The sequence below is a fragment of the Elaeis guineensis genome, chromosome 3 (assembly GCF_000442705.2).
Source record: "Elaeis guineensis isolate ETL-2024a chromosome 3, EG11, whole genome shotgun sequence".
NCBI lineage: Eukaryota > Viridiplantae > Streptophyta > Magnoliopsida > Arecales > Arecaceae > Elaeis > Elaeis guineensis.
Genome location: NC_025995.2, coordinates 95,474,082 through 95,495,198, shown reverse-complemented (window position 1 = coordinate 95,495,198; position 21,117 = coordinate 95,474,082). Strand labels below are relative to the sequence as shown.

At 38.3% G+C, this 21,117-nt stretch overlaps 2 protein-coding genes across 4 annotated transcripts; one reads left to right on the top strand and one right to left on the bottom strand.

Moving 5' to 3' along the window:
• Positions 1-101: 101 nt before the first annotated feature.
• Positions 102-9,405, bottom strand: LOC105041728 (probable methyltransferase PMT2). Of its 3 annotated transcripts, none has more exons than XM_010918736.4 (8): positions 9,174-9,398; positions 5,690-5,788; positions 3,697-4,345; positions 3,331-3,541; positions 2,909-3,203; positions 1,943-2,332; positions 866-943; positions 102-676 (listed from the first exon to the last, which is right to left on the bottom strand). In XM_010918736.4, the coding sequence occupies exons 3-8, from the start codon at positions 4,336-4,338 to the stop codon at positions 442-444; spliced, it is 1,851 nt and encodes a 616-aa protein (XP_010917038.1). In that variant the 5' UTR covers positions 4,339-4,345; positions 5,690-5,788; positions 9,174-9,398; the 3' UTR covers positions 102-441. The 3 variants fall into 3 exon arrangements, with proteins under 3 accessions (XP_010917038.1, XP_073110145.1, XP_073110144.1); XM_073254044.1 differs by having other exon boundaries at positions 219-676; positions 3,697-4,356; XM_073254043.1 differs by lacking the exon at positions 5,690-5,788 and having other exon boundaries at positions 219-676; positions 9,174-9,405.
• A 3,373-nt stretch (positions 9,406-12,778) lies between these two features.
• On the top strand, positions 12,779-15,961 carry LOC105041791 (pentatricopeptide repeat-containing protein At1g06140, mitochondrial-like). Its single transcript, XM_010918818.3, is given in 2 exon segments — positions 12,779-12,925; positions 12,927-15,961. Coding segments are annotated over 2 exon segments (2,103 nt in total). The 5' UTR covers positions 12,779-12,857; the 3' UTR covers positions 14,962-15,961.
• The last annotated feature ends 5,156 nt before the right edge of the window (positions 15,962-21,117 follow it).

Genomic DNA, 21,117 nt, shown 5'->3' with positions numbered 1-21,117 from the left:
ATTGAAAATCTCACGCCTATATCAGCTCCGTACCTATCTTAGGTCAGATAAAGTAGATGGTGTGGGTCAGATACTTGTCTTGAGTCAAGATAACACAGATATTTGAAGTTGTGAACAAACAAGATTGAATCGTAATCGTTTAACGATATCACAAATTCAAAATACAATTCCACTAATTAGGGGAACATCCCTATTTTTTCTGAGAAAAAAAACATTCGTGGTGACGGAACAACAACTATAAATATGAAGAACTATGGCCACTTGGCCGCAAATCGTGGTTACAATAACTCTGACACAAGAATGCTTATCCAAACCCGCAATGTTTTTGGGGATGAGAAAAAAAAAAACAAGCCAAGTTGATAGCTTTGCCACAACTCAAGCTTGTTTCGTAGTAGCCAGTGTGCGGAAAACACTGCCGAGTTCTAGAAATGATGCTCTTTTTTACTGCTCGCTTGTTTTATTTTTGCTTCCACCAACCCAGTACTGCTTTACGGCAAACAATATCTTCTCAGACACAAGAGGACCATCCTCGTGATCTGCCATCTTTGTGCTCCATCTCATGCCACTGACCATGCTCTTCACCTTTATCAAGACATCAACGTCATCACGAAATATAATAGCACCTTCTGGACGCAAAATACGGTCCATCTCTAAGAGAATGTCTTCCATTTTACACCTGTTTTGATTTCATGAAGCAATAAATGTAAGTAAGATCTAGTAGTTAATCCAGCAACTAACACGATCTTCAAATGTTATCCAGAATTACATTTCCATCCAAGCCAAATAGTATTCAAGTTTCTTTCCAAATTATATTGTTCACACAGTTAAATTATGTAATGAGGCCGAATCCCCCACATCAACTTACTTGTTCTGGTACATGCTGAAAACACCATTGGCATGAATAAGATCATATGTCCTTGGGTAAGTCGAAAAGGCTTCGCACCTGAACCAAGTAAGAAGCAAAAAGGCATGTGAAAAAAAATGGAAGACAGCACAAATGAAGAAAAATAAGTATCAGCTGCAGTCTAGCAAAATATATTCAGAGCACGAGAAAAGAGAGATCAAGAATGTATGATTTTTGATAGTTTCAGATTTAGAGGAAACTGCAAGGTGATGCAACAGATTTAACATGCACACCTTTCATCATAAAAAGCATCTCAAGCGACAATATAGATGCATGATAGTCACAAGTACGTTCTCCTCATTTGCAAGCCTATTGAAATTGCCACACCCCTTAGATTTCATATGATTAATACACAAGGAACTTCGAACCAGATGAAAAGTTATATATATCAATGGAGAAGATAGAAATTAAACAGATTGCAAGGTTTATTTTGAACAGTAGGAGAAGCTGAACTACAGAATGCTAATATACCCTTCCAATAGGAAGAATTGATATTACTTCAAAAAGAGATTTTAAGGTAAAAGTCAGCAAAGGGGAAATAGGAGGAAAGACCAAAACTATGCTGTGGAAAATACGTTTCCACTGTTTAACACTCAAAAAAGGTCCTAATCTCCAGAAAATGCAACTTCTAAACCCATACTCAGCTAGCAGTGTAAACTAATGAGGTCCTTTCTATTTGTGAAAATGACCTTTTGCCAATTTCTATTTCCTAGTAAATTGTGGAGATGCAAGGGTAATCAAGTTGCAGATGGCAACATTGTACAACAAAATAGTATAAAGGAAGATGGAAGCATAACAAGTCTTGCTTTAGTTCTGAAACCTGGAAATAATGAGAAAAGTTTTTCTAGAGCATGTTCCCAAAAAAAAAAAAAGGGGAAAGAAAGAAAGATTAGATGACAGACAAGTGCAGATATCTAGGTTTCGTGCAAACAAGTTGAAAAAGAACTAAACACCAAAACAATTATCTCCCTGGAGAACTTAAAATTTTAAATAATGAAAAGAGTGCAGAAAGATCTCCACAAGAAGACAAGTGCATACCAGTCATGATATATGCCTATTAACCCTCTTTCATATATGACACCCAAAGTGGATAGCTCCGCAATAGTAGGCACAACATTCATAACCCATAGTTTTGGAGACTCAATTGCTGCAGCAAAACTACCCAAACCTGCATTCATGTCCATAATATTGCGATACCTTCCAATGTCAAGTAACTTATTGACTTTCTTATAAGCTTTAACATGCTTTTGCCACAATTTATTGTCTTTTTGATATGACTCCACAGAGAAACCAGGCACAGAACCACTAGAAATTCTAGGGGGAATAGCATTTAGCCTCTCCGGGAATGGCCTCAGTTCACCTCCAGCAACCTCTTTAGGACTGTTAACCTCAGGATAACGATTTATGCAAGCCTCCATCTTCTTGTACCTAAATCACCAAAATGAGTAAGATATTTTGTACAGTGAAGAAAAGGGAATAAAAAAACAAAAGGAAATACTCTAACACAGCAGCTGATCCACTATTAAAATCTGTGTGTCACTGGGGCAAGCTTAATTATCATACAGAAATTGCCAGCTCAATTATCATACACAGAAAATGCCAGTGGGTTATTGAACATCATTCCCGGTCACAGGTTAAGATAAAACATCATACTAGCTTGCACTTAGGAAAACAAATTTTCTGAGGCCTACTTTTACTAAAGTTTATGGACAGTGTTACATTTCTTTGTGAACCAAGTGAGTAAGAGGGTATATCTGTTCTTGAAAAATTAACATCAAGCTGAAAGTGATACAAGGGAAAAGAAAGAGAGCAAATGGACGAAAATGAGCATTGCCTGCCAATTTTAGTGCTCTTAACATATACAGCATGCACATGCACGCGCACACACAGAGAGAGGAACAGGTGATTTTCACTATAATAAAAATTGTCCTCTCTGAAATAAAAATTGCTCATCTTGTATTTATTTGGGAACCAATAATAGGTAAAACAAGCATAGAACCATACCAGACATCATCTGCATTTGTTGATTTACACATATTTAGACGGGGCTCATCTTGCCTCCCAGGACAGGAATCAGCATTTATTCTCTTTCGCCATATGGCAATTTCACCCTTTTCTGAAATTTTTTCCCAGCAAAGAAATTCAGCAATTTCTTCAATCTTTTTTTGTTCCTCCTCAAGATCCTCCTTTGTTTGTTGCCATGCCTTGTAGTTACTCTTCCAGTTAATTGGAGGGCCAGAAAGAACCCAGTAACCACCAGGGCGAAGAACCCGATCCACCTCCATCATGTACATTCCATCTGAAAAAGAGAATATCAGCATTACATGAACAATAAATACCAAAATCTATGCATATTTGTTAAAAATATGGAACTCCTACGCACTAACTGAAAAATAAGAAGTGTCCACTTAGAAAGTATCCCTTACCATTTGATCCCCATGGGATCAAGCACCTTGAACAGTGAGCCATATCAAAGGCTCTAGCTGGGTAGGGGAGCCTTATAGATCCAAGAACACCAATAACTGCAGGCACACCTCTTTCCAGTGCAAATTGCACCTGTGCCTCATGTGAGTCCCTTGGTGCAAATGACATGGCTAAGACATTCCTCTTCAATAGATAAGCACCCCAGCTTGCCACCTAAAAGTAATCAATGGAAACAACATAATCACAAAAAAAAAGAAAAAAAAAAGTGATAGCTCTGAATCACCATAAACATTGTTCCACATAACATAAGCATAACATAAAGAATGGGTTGGAGATGAGTTCAGATTCTAAATTAATATTTCACATACCCCACAACCAGTGTCCAATGCAGTTCTGACCACCCCATTAGCGATTGGAATAACTGATGCAAGTTGGTCAATATATTTATCTGCCCCTTGAGGGAACTGTGTTCCTCCACCAGGGAATCTAAACACATTGCCCTCATATTGCACCCAGTTCTGAACAGCCTTCTCCACCGTCAGACTCTTGTAAGGCACATTGGCATAGGGAACATAGTCACGGCTCTTAGGCCATGGGAATGGAGCCACATATCCCTTGGGTGCTGGTATAAGACAGTAAAGCTTTTCCTGCTCAGGGGGGCAATGCCTCTCTCTATAAATCATGTTGTCTCTAGGAAAGGTCATTGCACGCCTTTGATCCTGGCAAGGAGTGTAATCAGTATAATGGTCATCACATGGCTCAAAAGTTTTTACTTCTGAATCATCACCATTAGGAACGCCTCCTCCACTGTGATGGGTCTCAAAATTAAGATTGGATGGGATGGCGCATTCGGTTTGCTCAGTTATCTGAGCTGCTATCCTATCCCCCTTCCCGAAACCACTCCTCTGCCAAACACCCAAGACATAGAAGAAGCAACACAGACCGACCACTATAATTATAGACATGGTGCTCCGAGTCCTGCCATCAGTTGCATTCCCCTTCAAAGCCATAGTGTACCTGAAAGAGTTCTAGTGCAGCTTTAGCATACAATGCAAATTCCACTTAAAAATCAAAATCTGAGGTTTTAATCACCCCAAAAAACAGAAAAAAAAAATGTAAACAAGGAAAAAAATGGGAGCAAAGTACACCCAAGGACACACTAATTTCAACAAAAAAAAGTTAAAAAAGTGGAAATTTATTTTCATCATGAAAGAAATAGCAATTGAACAATGAAAGAATTCAAGATCGTGATTGAGAGAGAAACAATTTGTGAGAATGATCAAGAACTGGAACTCAAACTAGTCTCATAAATCTTAGAGTTTTTATTTACACATAATAATTGATGCAAAAATTTAGGATATCCTATTAAGTAAATAAGCATTGCCCAATATAACTGCATTAATCAAAAAAACTCTCTGCATAATTTACGTAAGAAAAAGGAAAGCAAGCTCGAGCTCATCAACAAGATAAATCTAAAAAGCGCTCCTTTTACAGTGAAATTTCTAAATTAAGTAAAGTTAGTTAGCAATCCCATCATTTCTCCAGCCCAAGAAAATTAGTCAAAAACATCAAAAATATCGTCTTTTGAACCCCGCCTCAGTCTCAACACAACTTCAACGAACTAGGCACTTCAAGATCCGAATAATAAGGCTTCCATCAAATTTAAGAAACCCCCCCAAAAAAAAGAATAAAAAACACAAAAGGACTATCTCTTCTTAAAAAGGATGTTCGTATTTTCTCCATCTCTGTTCAATGGAAGGATCTATTTCTTTTCTCCACTTGGAACTTTACTGTTGTTTATGGCCCAACTGATCTGAACTCTAAATCTGATTTCTGGAAAGAGCTTTTTGAGGTTCGAAAATCTTTCTCTGGCCCCTGGGTTGTAGGTGGTGATTTTAATGCCACTTACAAATTATTTGAAAGGAATGGTAATCCCCAGCCTTGTTGTGTCACATTGGCCTTCTCTAGGTTAATCAGATCTCTTCATTTAATTGATCCTCCTTTGAAAGGGCAGACTTTCACATCGAGCAATCACAGAGACCCTCCTATCCTGGCGAAGCTCGACCGTTTTCTCTACTCCACTGAGTGGGATACCCTATGCTCTAAATCAATTCAAGTTGCGCCCCCTAACTCCTGTTCAGATCATTCTCCTATTCAGCTCACCTATCTGGATTGTCCAATAAAAAAGAAAATTTTTAGATTTGAGTGTAGTAGGCTTGCTCTTGATTCTCTTAACGAGGTGGTTTCTAATGCTTGGAGATCCTCTATATCTACCAATGACGCAGCCGCCTCTCTGGTAATTAAGCTGCGAAATACAAGAAAAGCACACAAAGCTTGGAGTGTTGAGGTAAGACGTAACACCTCTAAAGAGAAAGATGAACTTCTTGGAAAGATCGAAGACCTAGATAGATTGGAGGAAGCTACTTGTCTTTCTGCTGAAGATTTTCAACTTCGTTTGACCTGCAAAGAAAAATTGCACCAAATCTATAAAAATGAGGAGATCTATTAGAAGCAATGAGCAAAAATTAGATGGCTTAAAGAAGGAGATAGCAATACCCAATTTTTTCATAAGATTGCCAATCATCATAAGAAGAACAATTGGATCACCCACATCTCCTGGAATGGGCAATCTCTTTACGACCATGATCAAATGATGAAAGCTTTTTCTGATTATTTCAAAGATCTATTTGGTAAAACAACTAATTGTGGTCTAGACATGGATTGGAATGAACTTTACTCATCTTCTTTTAATCTTGAATCCCTTGATCGTCCCTTCTCAAAGGAGATCAAAGATGCAATCTTCAGCTTTGAGGTGGACAAAAGCCCAGGTCCCGATGGCTTCTCTTTTGGCTTCTTTCAATACTTTTGGGATATTGTCTATCAAGATTTCTTTAACTTATTTCAATAGTGGTACGATTCCAATCTAAATCTTTCTCAGCTCAACTATGCTTTCCTGGCACTCATACCAAAAAAGGAATCGGCCTCCTCCCCGACTAACTATAGGCCAATTAGTCTTATTCACTGTTGTATCAAAGTGATCTCAAAAGTTCTAGCAGAAAGATTGAAACCTTTCATAAATTATCTTGTTGATATGGCTCAGACAGCTTATATAAAAGGTGGATCCGTATTAGATAATATTCTTTATGCTAATGTAATCATCCATCTTTCCAAAAAGGATAGGAAGCTTGGGCTTATATGCAACTTGGACTTCTCAAAAGCTTTTGACAAAATTGATCTAAAGTATCTGATGAAGATGCTGAATGGCAGAGGTTTTCGGATGGATAAAAAATATTCTTTTCTCTTCCAAAGTGGCTATCCTCTTCAATGGTGATCATGGTTCATGGATTTCTTGTAAAAGAGGAATTCGCCAAGGAGACCCCATGTCCCCATACCTCTTCATCTTGGCTGCTGACCTTCTATGCAAACTTCTCAACAAGGCAGCCAGAAGTAAGATCTTTGATGGTCTTGGCGATGGTATATAATTGGTGGATCTAAAATACTACAATATGCTGATGGTACTTTGATTTTTGCTAAAGCCAAAAGAGAAAATATATCTATCTTGAAAATCATTTTATACTCTTTTAAGCTATTCACAGGTCTTGCCATTGACTATTAAAAAGCTCTGTAGCGGTCATTGGCTCACATGATGAGTCCAATATTGACTTCTCTTCTTGGCTTAACTGCCGCAAATCTCATCTGCCTTTTAAATATTTGGGGTTACCTCTTAATGAAGGACGTCTCAAGAAGACTGACTACCTCTCATTCAAAGATTTGATTCTAAGCTTAGTTACTGAAAAAGTAAATTTCTTTCTATGAGTGCGAGACTCGCTTTGATAAACTCTGTCTTATCCTCTCTTCCAGTCTGCTTTATGTCTCTCTATAAATTGCCTGCATGGGTCATAAAAAAACTGAATAAAATTCGAAGAGCTTTTCTTTGGAAATGTTCTGAATCAGTCAATGCAATATCATATAAGGTTTCTTGGCAAAGGTTTACCTTCCTAAAGAAGAAGGTGGGCTGGGCATCAAAAATCTTTGCTCCTTCAATCAATCTCTCCTTGCAAAATGGGGTTGGCGATTCATTAAAGAAGATCCTGGTTGGTGAAGAAAAATTATTTCTGATGCTTATCTTAAGAGGGTCAAACTTACGGAAAATTGGAAGCCTAACAAACTCTGTTCTAGGCTGTGGTGAGATGTGGTCAACTCCTTACCACCGGTTTGGAATAGAGTCAAATTTGAGATAGGAAATGGCTTGACAATATCCTTTTGGCATGATAGTTGGCTTGGTTTCGTCCCTAAAAAAAATTTATTTCCTAATCTTTATGCTCACTGCTATGGTAAAAAAGAAAATGTGGCATCTTTCTACAATTCAAGACATGGAACTTGGGGCATTCGAACTGTTTCTTTGACTCCCTCTGTTTTGCAGGAGAAATCCAACTTACCGTCAATTCTCTCTGCTGTGCAGCTGAATGCGAATCAAGATAAGATTATCTAGCAATTAGAATCTTCTGATAATTTTTCTTTATGTTCCTTATATAACTTCCTTAGCTACAGAGGTGTTAGATGGTCCATGGCCAAGAAGATCTGGAAAAGCTCTAAACCACAAAAGATTAAATGCTTCCTATGGCTGGCATTCTCTAATAAACTAAATACCAGAGAACTTAATCAGAAAAAAATGGACAAAAATGTTGGTGGCTGTGTTCTGTAAAATGATGCAGTTGAATTTTTAGATCATTTATTCATCAATTGCTCTTTTGTTTCCAAAATCTGATTTTGGACCTGTGATAGATTAAAAGCTCCTCCTGTACCGTCTACCTTATCACAACTTTGCTCTAATTGGTGTAAACAACATTTCAAATCCTTCAATCCAATCTTCATGCTGATGGCAGCTATGATCTCAAGTTGTTGGGAGGAAAGAAATTTCAGAATTTTTCTAAGGAAAAGTTCAATGGAAGAGACTATATTTAGAAAGGTGATTCATCGGTTTCAAGAATGGACCATTTTTTGCAAATCCACTGAACTCTCTAGTGTAGTTTCTCTAGCCAGAAATTTTCTGAAAGAAAAATTACCTGATGCTAATCTCTGAAGTTCAGGATGATTAACCTCCTTTGGTTTATTTTATACTATACTACATACTCCCTTCTCTGCTCAGGTTATGCTGCTGGTACTGGGCTCTTGCTCTAATTCTGTCCCATATGCTATCCTTGGTATTGGGTGGACTTCTCATGTCAGACTCCATTATCTATAATTTGATCCAACCTCTTGGCTCTTTATCCATTGTATTAATGTGGCTGGGATGGGACACAATGATGGAGAGTGCAGTACTGTGATTTTCATGAGATCTAACTTGCTGCAACTTTTTGAACAGATACTACTCGCTGAGTCTCCCCTTTTTGGTCTTTGGTATTTACTCTTCAGACTTCATACTTCACTAAAACGATTAACAAGTCTCCTTTGAAATTTTTCTATTGTAAAGTCTGTAGATGTTATCTTTTGGCGAAGCAAGAACCTCAACATTGTAAGTTCTATCTGTAATTTTCTTAATTTTCTCTATGAATAAAATTGGTGAGTAGTGGATTATTTCCACTATTCTCCACACATTTCTCAAAAACACAAAAATCTACTTATTTTCGACTCTCCAGTTCCCTGGCTCAAAAAAGAACCAAGATCTATGCGCAAATAATGAAATTTCTTCTAAAAACGTCAGAGAGTCCTGGGAAATAACAAGCTCCAGGCTTGTAATCTCAGAAACCAGCAAATCCAAGCTGAATATTATCGAAAAAATTATAAAAATCTCAGGAAGAGAAGCAAATAAAAATTTAGAGGTGGAAAAGCGAAAAACTCGCACCGATACCGAAAGCAGCTCAAGAAACGGATCTGAGATCCACCAAGAGCTCTACCAGAATCTCCTCTCCCCCATCTCGAAGAGAACAAACTCTAGATTTCGAGCGGCGAACACTGGATTTGATCTCTTCTCTTCATCTTCTTCGTTATCGTCGTCGTTTGGATTTAATATCGGCTTTCCCCCGACAGCGGGACTCCTTTTCTACTCTCTTGAATTATTCGACGCGTCTCGCCGCAGCGGGGAAGGTGTAATCTTTACATAGTCATAGTACGCATGTAATGTTCTATGCGAACATAAATTACGCAGCGTATGCGCGCGTCAAGAGATAGCGTCCTCCACCGACTTCGGTGGACATACCGCCAGAAAGATGTTTGTGCATAAAATAATCCGAGTCCCGTCACCGCTTGAGGGCCAGAGTAAGTGACCAGGGAGAGATCTTTGTGTGGAAAGTAATCTGAGTCCCGTCACCGCTCGAGGGCACGAGTAAGTGAAGCGAGGGCGTCGATCGTCTGTTGTATCCCGTACATTATTCGTCTCTTTTTAATGACGTGGCGCAATGAGAACAGCTCGAATTAGCAGGGCCCCAGGATAACGCAGCACAGAATGTCGAGAAGAATGCTGAATGCTGTTGCAGATGAGACAGCTGGATCGCCCCAGCGACTGAGCTCGCCTAAACCGGGGAACAGCGCCACTTGGATCTATGATCTTTTTTCGTCGCTAATAAATGATCTAGGCTGCCGTCCATTGGGGGATCAAGTGGTCGCTTTTGAAACAGGAAAAAGATGCAGTTGTCCAGTATCCGTCTGACACGTAAGCTTGCAAATGACCCTTTTTAGGCATCGATGCAAATGGGTTGGTAACCACCTGCAACTGAGTCCAATTAGTGATAATTTATTTTCTTTACGAGAATATTCAAATGTTTTTGTGGGATTGGCGGACTCGCGGGTGCATCTGTCGGTAGGTTGATCAGCTGTGTCATCTAGCGTAGCAGACAGCGTGAGAGCCAAAGAAATATGTGATGCGTGGGATCTGTGGGTTTCCTGTCGCACGTGTCAGGTGTGCTGCTTTTGAATGTGAGGTGGAGTGTGCGGAGCTGTGCGGCTGATTTATTGGGGTGGGGGAACGAGCAATGAGGTAGTGAAAGCAGTGAGTGGCGCTCGCACTCACAAATGGTAGATGGCTGGGTGGCTGGGACCCATTGAGCAATTTAGGTGGTGAGGCATCAATAGGTGCTGTGATTGAAACTGGACCGTGGGAACTGGGATCCAAGTTGGACCAGCTTTTGGATTTGGTGTTGGCAACCTATCGGACGAAAAAAAGCGCGATGCACTGATCAAACATCAAACGAGATGTGAACGTACAAGACTTGCAGCATATTATCATGATTGTAACCATGTAAACAAATGCTCGCAATCAGATATCATGTAGGCAGTACCAATATCCTTAATATTTTTTATGATTTTTTTTATACATCCAATATTTTACCACTATTTTATATAAAAATCTATGTTACCGCTATTTACAAATCAAATTAGATAAAGTCCATCTGTAATACAGAAAGAATTAATCTTTCTGGAATATATATTGATTGATTTATAAATAGTGATAAGATAGATCTTTATATTTAATATTAGCAACTAAGTGGTTAGCACGATTCTATATAGAAATAAGGTGTTTCTGATGATTTCTACGGTACGGTACCGATCAAGTTCATGGCTGAGACGATCAACTCCATTTGTCTCCACACATTTATAACTTCTTTCCTCGGATAAATATTTTCTTCTTGTAGGAAATATCAATGGAATTGGATCAATTGAAAGTGATGTACTTATCAAATCACATAGTTGATTGAAATGTTCCCTTCTCCCGTATTCAACATATGTTCGACACTAGTGCTTCTATAAAACGAACACTGGAAGAGATAAAAGTATTAATTTATTTAATAAATACTTCAACAAAATTGTGGTTGTTGCTACTTCATTCAATTATTGTTTTATCAACAGCCGACTAGTTTTACAATTTTTATAGCTGCATTTCTAACCCCTGTGATTTCTTTTATTCTTTAAAAACCCGAGTAGCCAGATAAAGTTACAAAAATTGTATACAGAATATTTTTCTACAGATAAGTACATTTAAAAAACAAAGCATACGCAATTTTAATAAAATATGATAGGAAGTTTCTCCCTCATTTTTTCCTCACAAAAAGTTTAAAAAATTATACTTGTTGTAGAGAATGATGGTTCTCATTCTACACATATATAATATATATGGAAACAGATTTTATATGTTCATTTCACACATCAAATGTAACATTTACAATATTTAACTCAACAAAAAGGAGATAAAACATGTTTATCAAAGTATAAGATGACCAATTGATGCATCATATATGCATCCTTCTTGCCTGAAAATAAAGAAAGAGAAAAATATGCATCATCTATTGGCCAAAAAAAAAAAAGGAATTAGTTTCCATTAATACATTTATTTCTTGTAAGTTTATAGATCTTGGAAAAAAACATATATAAATGTGCAAAATGAATTTTGTGGGATTTGCTAATGTTTGCGAGACACCTATGGCCAACATGCTGGGGAAGGGGGTCAAAGGGCATAGAGTTTGTTGGGTGAGCGATACAGATATGCTTTAGTTTCTCAAAACACAATGCTCCATATGGTAGCTCGAGAAGTATATATTCAGATTTGAGTCTTTTCTCAAATGGTAATTAAGAAAAATGTGGTAGAAGAAAGTGACTATTCTAATTGATCTCCATCTAGAGATGACAATCGAGCCGAATACAAGTTGGGTCGATGCCGATTGAATTAAAAAATCATCAATCCGAATATGATTTATTTATTAAATGAATTAAAAATTCAAATCTAAAATTGTTCTGTTTGTTAAATAAGTATCCCATCTAAATCCACTGTTTATTAAATGGATTAAGTTAGGTTAAACAGATTAAACAAATTAAATAGATTTTTAATAGGTTAAATACTATAAACAGATTGAGTTAGTTAAATATATTTTAAATAGATTAAATAGATTTTAAATAGATTAAATGGATGAGACAGATTAAAATAAGTTATCTAACTTAATCTGATCTAACTGTTAAACATACATATTAAATATGTTAAATAGGTCAGATATTTGAATTCTAAATTTGATCCAAATATTAAACAGATGAAATGGATCAATCTCTATTGATGATTCAAATCTATTTAGCTTCCATTCAAATTTGTTTATGGCAAGTCGAATATAGATCCGATTGACAGGTGAGATCATATTTTGCTAGCCTTATCTCCATCAATCTACCGTATGCAAGGAAGACAAGCGTTAAATAAATTTTTTTCATTTGAAGTTAATGTTTTCAGGTGTTTGGTTGAGAGAAATTAGGGGAATCAATCACCTAATTGGGGCAGTCTCAGGATTCCAAAATGAAATGAGAATAGCTTAATCCTTTTAAAATCCAATCGACTCTCCCATGGATTAGAATTTCTTTGCCGACTCTGATGGCAAATGAAACATCCCTTTGGAGGACAAAATATTTGAAGAGTACTTATCATCTCCTCACACAAATGAAACGTGTTTCTGGCACTACGTGCATGTGTTTTTTTTTTTTTTCTTTGGTAGTAACGTGTTTCCTCACACTTGTGTTTCTTATCAGTTCTTCACGACAGTTATTTCAGTTTTTCATGGCTGGAGGAGTCTCCGGTGGACTCATTCTTCCTGTTGGCTGCACTCCTAGGCAACAAAGGAAACCTTCCTTCCATGAACTCAGCCATTCATACCAACCTGAGACACCCATTCCTCCACCTTCTCCACCAAAACTCCTCCCTCTTATCCACCCACCACCTCCTCCAACTCCACTCCCACCTCATCACCACCGGCCTCATCGCCGACCAATCCATCCTCCTCAAACTCTTCCATCTCTGCGCCTCCAAATCATCTCTTCTTGATCACGCCACCCTCCTGTTCTACACCATCAAGCAACCCGATGCCGCTGCTTGGCGTGCCATGATTCGCCGCCACGCGTCTGGAGACAACCCACACCAATCCCTTCATCTCTTTAGAAATTTGCAATGGAGTGGGAATGGCAAAATGCCATCCTTTACTCCGGACCCCTTCACCTTTGCGTCGGCCGTAAAGGCTTGCAGTAGGCTGATGGCGATAAGAGAAGGGAAGTCTATTCATTGCCAAGTTCTTAGACGTGCGTTGGAATCCAACCTTAATGTCCAGAACACCCTGATCCATTTCTACTCGAGTTCAGCCAACTCGATTGGCAGTGCTTGCCATCTATTTGATGGAATTCCCTGCCGAACCACCGTTACGATCAACTGCATGCTTTCTGGGCTCCTAAAAAACAGATTTTTTTCTGTGGGGTTGAGCTTATTCAATAAGATACTGGATGGTTGTCTCGGTGAAGAACTGAGTCCTAATGATGTTACTTTGGTGATTTTGATCAGTGGATGTTCTGAGTACGGAAACCTGAGTATTGGGAGGTCTCTTCATGCTATTTGCTGCAAATCTTTTGGGTGTTCAATGATTTCGGTGGGCAATGCTCTTATTTATATGTATGCCTCATTTGGGTGTATCAAGGATGCTGAGGATCTATTCCATGAAATGCCTGAAAGAGATTTGGTTTCTTGGAATAGTTTGATTGCTGGTTATAGGAAGAACGATGATGCTGATAAAGCTATATCCTTGTTCGAAGAAATGAGAAGCCTAGGTGTTGATTGCGACAGAGTGACTCTGGTGAGCTTGATTTCTGCTTGTGCTCAGAGCAAAAATCTTGAAATAGGGGATTGGATCCATGCCAATCTGAGAAGAAGAGCAAACAATATTCCCATTCCTATAGCAACAACTTTGATCAACATGTACTCTAAATGTGGGAAGATAGAGATTGCAAGAAAAATTTTCGATGAGATGCCCACCAGAAATATTGTCTCTTGGAATTCAATTATTTTGGGTTATGTTGAAAATGGGCTTTCTAATGAAGCTTGGAGTCTCTTTGAGAGGATTCAAGTGGAACAGCTGATCCCGGATGAAGTCACAATGCTGGGTGTAATTTTGGCTTGCCAAAACTTGAAGGCGTTTGACCATGGTGATCGGATTCTTTCTTACATTCAGCAAAGTGGTCTTGCTGGGAGCACTGTGCTGTGCAATGCGCTTATAGACATGTATGCAAAATTTGGGTGCATGGATAGAGCCAAGAGAATATTTAGTATGATGCCCAAGAGAGATGTTATCTCATGGACTTCTGTGATTGTTGGATATGCCATCAATGGTAGAGGAAGGGAAGCTCTGGAAGTCTTTCATCAGATGCTTGATGCAAGGGCTGAACCAAATAGCATCACATTCATAGGAGTTTTATCAGCCTGTGACCATACTGGTTTGGTTGATGATGGTATAAATATGTATAGAATCATGTGCCGGGATTATAGCTTAAAGCCTGAGATTGAGCACTGTGGTTGCATGGTTGATATGTTTGCCCGTGCAGGGTTGCTGAAGGAGGCGGATGATTTTGTCAGGAACATGCCTATTGAACCCAATGCAGTTATTTGGAGGATGCTTGTAGGTGCTTGCAGAGTACATGGGGAAGTTGGTCTTGGAGCGAGTTTAGTTGATAGGGTGATAGGGCTGAAGAAGTTTTGTGATCCTGAAGATTATGTCATATCTTCCAATACTTTTGCTGAATCAGGAAGGTGGGATGATGTATTGCTGGCAAGAAGGCTCATTGGAACTCAAGCATTTCTTAGAATGCCAGGAATAAGTTCAGTAACTGGAGTAACAGAATGATTCTAAGAATTGTCTCTTGTTTGATTCTAGCTCTTTTGTTCTACATGTTCTCACTACTAAAATCTTTGACTCCAACTTGACTCAAGAAGAAGAATATAGTGAGTTAGGAGCTTGTATTTGGAGAATTGAGAGCAGACATTTCTTATTCCAATTATGCAAGGAGAGAAATGGTGAAGTTTGTTCAAATCTGCTACCAGTATGGAGGCACTATTCTAGTTTTTGCAGCCAGCTGCAACATTGGATTTGCAGCAAAGGTTAACAGAGCTGCAGTCTACTAGAGCTCTGAAAATATCCTGGTCGGGAATCTGATGCTTTGTGATTATCAAGTCGTGATGGCTCTTATGAGGAAGATTGTAGCAGTGAAGATGAACTATTTAAGGGAGCAGATGCATAGATTGAAGGAGAAATAGCTGTTTGTCCAATGGGGTTGTTCCTGGCAAAGTGAAAGAAATATCATGAGGTTAACAAAGTAGCAGTTTCATTGAGTGAAGTCAAATTCCATAACCTTGGTGATGATAATGGCGATATAGCTGTACCTTGGTAGCTCTATTTTAATCTTGAAAGAATCCAGACCATTTTGTCTTCCAAAGCTTAGTTAAATTCCTTGAAGGAGGAACAATCTGGAATTCTGGACTAGATGTCAGTACATTAGATTCAAGATGTCTTATAGCAGCTATGACCATTGTGATATTTTGTTGCTAAATGAGCACCTACTATATACCACAAAAAAAAAAGAAAAAGAAGTAATTAAAAAAAAAACCTGTATATTCCCTTTGCAGAGAAAATAAGCATAATATCTAGGCTTTGAAGCCCAATCGATTTTGATGTCAAAAAGCGGCAGTCTTTGCTGCCATGGTGTCCAAAAGCATCTAGATTTGTCTATTGTAAGTAATGGATAATCAAGAAAAAGCAGGGGTTTGACATCAGCTAGCCTTCTATATATCCATTTGTAATCCTGAAGTTTTGAGTTTATTACGTTTTGAATCTTGTTCCATTGAAATGTCTTGTAATATGACATTGTAAAATAGCATCATTAATTTTATCACATATTGTCGATGGTGCATCATAATTATTGGAAAGCAATATTGACACATCATGTTCTACTTTATCAGATCATTTCAATTAATTGCACCCAGTATTATTTCTGTAGCTGCAAATGGTGCATTGGAGTTTAGCAGGTCTATCAACTTGATATAATTAAATAGCAGTATATCATATGATCATGTGCAAACATTTCTGTAGAGGGATGAGTGACAAATAAGCACTAGATATTAGGTTTAGTATTGGAATAAGGGCATGGTTTTATCTCATACATGACCTGAAGGGGCTGGGAAGAATTAAACTTGCAAACAATGGGTACAGCTACAGAACCTGAAACTGATATTTCTATGGACTTTAATATTAACTTCACTTGAGAAGGTTTAATGAATTCTAGATGTTAAATTTATAATGCTATCAAATGTTATGTCTTAAATTAATCAGCGTATTACTGGAAAGATTAAATTAAAGCTTCTGGGAGAAAATATATGAACCCTAACACCAAACGGAGACAAACTCTCTGAAAGGACCAGAAAGAATATAGCCATCGAGATCTGCCTACAAGTATATATCTTACTGTTAATTTCAATATTTAGTTTAATATTTTAAATAAATTTAAAGAGAACTTGTAAATACTAGTTCAAGAGGTAAGCAGGGAAGTACTGGAGTTTCCTCGTGATGCTTGAATGATTCATCTGAGTAACCTCTTACCTCTCAAGACTAGTTTAGCCAAATTAACCAAGCTTTTACTCATTCCTCCTAAAATTGTGTAACCACAATTTTGAACTAGCCGCCTAAGACAGACCCTGCAAGCCTTGCTTAAGGAGCAAGAGGCACCCTCTATAACCCTCTGCTATAAAGAAATACTAGTTAAACGCCTCCACTTTAAGAAGCTTGTCTTCGAGAAGAGGGCCACATCATTAAGACTTCCTCATTTCCCTTTAATTTATCTCTTTTATTCTGTTACTTCTCTGAAATAACTATTTTGATACTTCCTCTTCTTTTACAAAAATCACAATCCTGCGGGCCTCTCTTACTTTAAATTCTTAAAACAAGAGAATCTATCTTGAGTCCCAGACCTTAGAAAAAGGTACATAGATCTCTGTATGTAATAATCACATGCATAATTGCTACAGAACTGCAAAAGACTACTTGGCTAATCTACGAGAGAGCTGAATACTTATAACAATAGCTGTACAGATATGTACATATGTACAAACTGCGGAGGGGAAATGTGGTTTACTGAGAGAGACTAGTCAAGCTATAGGCTCTTATGTCATCACATGAATATGAAATAATACCTACTATTTCAGTTACTAGATAAAGAAATAATTTACTACCTCAATTTATTTCTTGTTGATGTGCATCAATGCATGCAACAAAGAGGATTACACCCTCTTGTTTGTGTCTGCTTTGGACAAATTTGCAAAAAGGGGTAATCTAGAGGTTGGATGAAGCCCACCCAGATCCAAATAACCAACCAACAAAACAAATTATTCTCTTCAAATAATGAACGATACATGAAATGCTAGACTGGCTAATAACAAAACTCCAAGCAGAAGGCAGCCATGGTATGTTAAATGGTATTGCGGATAAGGGCTCGGCCCATCACGTGAGGTATTATCTGCTCTGACCACTGAGCTTCACGGTTTTACTCTTTAAAAGGTGCCTCACACGGAAAATATTTTTTCCTCCTTATAAGCACGAGTCTTCTTTAACTCACAACCAATGTAGGACTATTGGTACCCTCCATATTATTAGAATCACAACAGAGCCCCCCAGTCAAGAGGGACTCCGATGTGTACAGTCCGAAGAGTCTCACGGTTGGCCAAGGCGGACCTCAGTCCCAAAGAACTGAAGCAGACTTCGACTCTTACCTGACGCACCATTGATGCGGACAAGGGCTCGATCCGTCACGTAAGGTATTGTCCGCTCTGGCCCATGGGCCTCACGATTTTATGCTTTAAAAATCCTCCTTATAAGCATGAGGACCCCTTGACTCACAATCTATGTGGGACTATTGGTACCCTCCATGTTATTAGAATCACAACAAATGGCAACTCTCATATATGATATGCAGTAATGATCAAGAAAAGCATGGCCTCCTTTTAGTTTCAGGTGCTCTGTTTTCCAACCTGGATTATATCTACCTCTTGGTTGTTAGCTGTTTTGCTCTGATATTTATGCATTGAGATCCATTTTCTTTTGTTCTGCATAACCGTTTGGAGGACATTAGGGTTCTGTGAGGCCTGCTCGGTGCATACTTTTATTGATCTGTGTCAAGGGTGTGTAATATCTGATCTAGACATGGCTGGTTGCTGTCTTGATCTTCCATTTCAGTGGTTTAGGATGGTCCTATACCTTCTGTTTTCTCTCTCACATGATGACAGCATTGTATCATTGTTATCGAAAGAACTTGATGACAACATCATATATCCCTTTAACTGGACTAATTTGATGAAATACTTCTGCTTAATTGTACAGAATATTTTCAGTACAGCAGCGAGGTATGCATTATAGGTTAGCAGGTCTATTGAGAACTATAAATTATAGTGGTTTACCATTGCATTTTTCAGTTCATGATCATCAATACTTTACTCAAACACAGTGGGATTAACTTTTGGATGAGGGACAATTATATTTCATGTTTGATTTGAAGGGCCTAGTATAACTTGGACGTATTGCCTGGGCACAGCTAAAGCACTTGAACTAATGTTCTTACTGACTTTTATATTAGCTTATTTTTAGAAGGTATCATGAAAATTAGACAATAGATTAATGCCACTGAATGTCGTGCCTGAATAATTCAAAGTTGGCGACTGGGAAAACATACGTAAAAGCTAAACATCAAAAGGAAATCTAGACTCTGTAATGGCAAAAACATTTTATGTTTCTCTCATTTGTTTCCCCATCCCATATTATACCTCATATAAACAAGATCCTAGTTCAGGTAGAACCTTTAAATGCCAGGTTAATTGCTAAGCAGGAAATAGTGGATTTTATTTTCTCCTCCTATCTGACAAAGCAGTGGATATTCTTTATTTCCTTTTACATCTTAAGCTTTCTATTAGTCCCATAAAACAGAAGTCTAATAAGTTCTACATGTTTGTGATTTTATTCTTTTTCTGTTCAATTTTTTAGGATAATTCGCTTTTCTCATGATCTATCCATGCTTGCATACGATGTACCGCTTTATGCACATGTTATGTTATGGTGGCAACGGAGGTTTCCATTGCTTAGAGGGGAAGGAACCATCACACTATGAGCTTCATAATGGCCCTTCGAATGTTGCAACAACTCGATGGCTAGTTTAGCTGGATGAACCATGCTTTGTTTATCTGGATTAACCAAGCCTTTAGTTGTTGCTTCTTTTCCTTAAATTCCGTTGTGACAATGCTAAACTAGTGGCCTTAGAGAATGCAACCGTTTCTCAAAGGAGCAAGAGGCACCCAGTCCAACCCTCTGCTTTGGAGAAATATTAGTAAAATGCCACCCACTTTAAGAATCTTGCCTCCAAAGAAGGCCGCATGGTTAAAATTCCCTCGTTACTCTTTAGTTTCTTCTCTCTTTATTTCCTTTTTTTTAATAGCAACTTCTTTTCTTTCTTTTACTTACCTTACTTTACAGCAATCACAGTCTTGTGGGCACCTCTTATTCGAAAACCATAATATAAGAGAATCTATCTTGAGTACAAACCTTGTAAAAAGGAATCCAGATCTCTTTATGTAATTATCACATGCATAATCGCATCAGAACTACAAAAGATTACTTGACTATTCTAAGAGAGCCACTTACTTGTGCCAACATTTGTCGAAATTTGGGTAGATGCATAAATCTAAGTTGATAAGATTACTGTTTTGCTGGATAACTTCAAATCAAACTTAGTAGTGTACAAGCCAACCCCTTCAAGAGAGGTCGTGGGAGAACCGCTTTAGAGAGCAACGGCTACTGCTGCTCTTTTGCTTTAACACCAAAGGCAAAGGATAGCCCAAATATAGCCAACCTATTTGTAGCAAAATCTTGAGATGGGTTGCTTGGCTTGGACCCTGACCAGCGCATCATCTTGATCTCTAATAAAACCCCATCCCTAAGATTTTGATAAAGTGGCAAAGCTTATGCTTTGAGGAATCCTCCAAGTTGCAAGTGGTTATATGTACCAATGGATATATAAAAGTAGCAAGTAAAAGAGAAGATGGTGTGCATAGGAAAACGCAAAAACTAAAGAGGAGGAGGATTAAAATTGGTGCAGATTAGAGAAGCTAATTGTGGGCTCTCTTTAAATCTTTGAACCAAGTCTGGAGGCTTAGAAAATTTTAAGGGAAAGGGAGTTTGGTTGCAAGAATAGCTAACAAAAGCACAAAGAAGCCTATTCTTGCACGAAAAACCAAGTGCTGCTGTTATTGGTTGCATGGGTAGGTGTGCTTTCACAGCGGAGTTCAAAGTAGAGGAAGATTTCGGAAGAGCAAAAAGAAAAAGTCATAGCTATCCAAGTAATGGCTTCCAATTACTTTATTCATTCCTGTGAGAACCTTCTAAAACAGCCTTAGATGTGTTTTGGTTGCTGGCATATGATTTTAAGTGAATCTCAGCTTCTGTGAGTGTTTTGGGCCCCTGGGAAAGCTTTATGCTTTTAGACCCAAAATCCAAACAGGGATATATCTACGCAGATTGGACATCAGAAGTGAAGAGGATCAGAGCCTATTACCATCTCTGTCTTCAAGTAAAGGAGACATGGCTTTTCTCGCTCATAGGCTCTTTGCTCTCCTAATTTGTGTTGGTCTCTTGGCTATGGAACCAAGGATGGTCCATGGCCTTGGAAGAACAGACCTTGTCCACAGGCTGAGTCCAGAGCAGGGGCTAGCAGCAAAGAAGGCACACATCCTCAAGAACATTGGTGTTGCAAACTTGAACACCAAGAAGAGATCAGCGTCAGGATCTTCGTCATTCCACTCTACCCAAATGAACAAGAGACGAGTTCGAAGAGGGTCCGATCCAATCCACAACAGGAGCTGAATTCTAGTGTATCCCTGTTGTATTGCAGAGCTGCAATGGAGGAAGAAGCATGAACAAGGAAGTGTCCATGTGTTGGTGGAGAAACTACAAGGTTTTATTGATCTA

What these genes read in the sequence shown, in the direction of transcription:
- LOC105041728 (XM_073254043.1), bottom strand. Translation starts at nt 4,338, where the DNA reads ATGGCTTTGAAGGGGAATGCAACTGATGGCAGGACTCGGAGCACCATG. An exon ending in GATCCCATGGGGATCAAATG is followed by an intron (nt 3,204 to 3,330) that starts GTAAGGGATACT and finishes TCTCTTTTTCAG; the next exon opens with ATGGAATGTACATGATGGAG. An exon ending in ACAAATGCAGATGATGTCTG is followed by an intron (nt 2,333 to 2,908) that starts GTATGGTTCTAT and finishes TTGGTGATTTAG; the next exon opens with GTACAAGAAGATGGAGGCTT.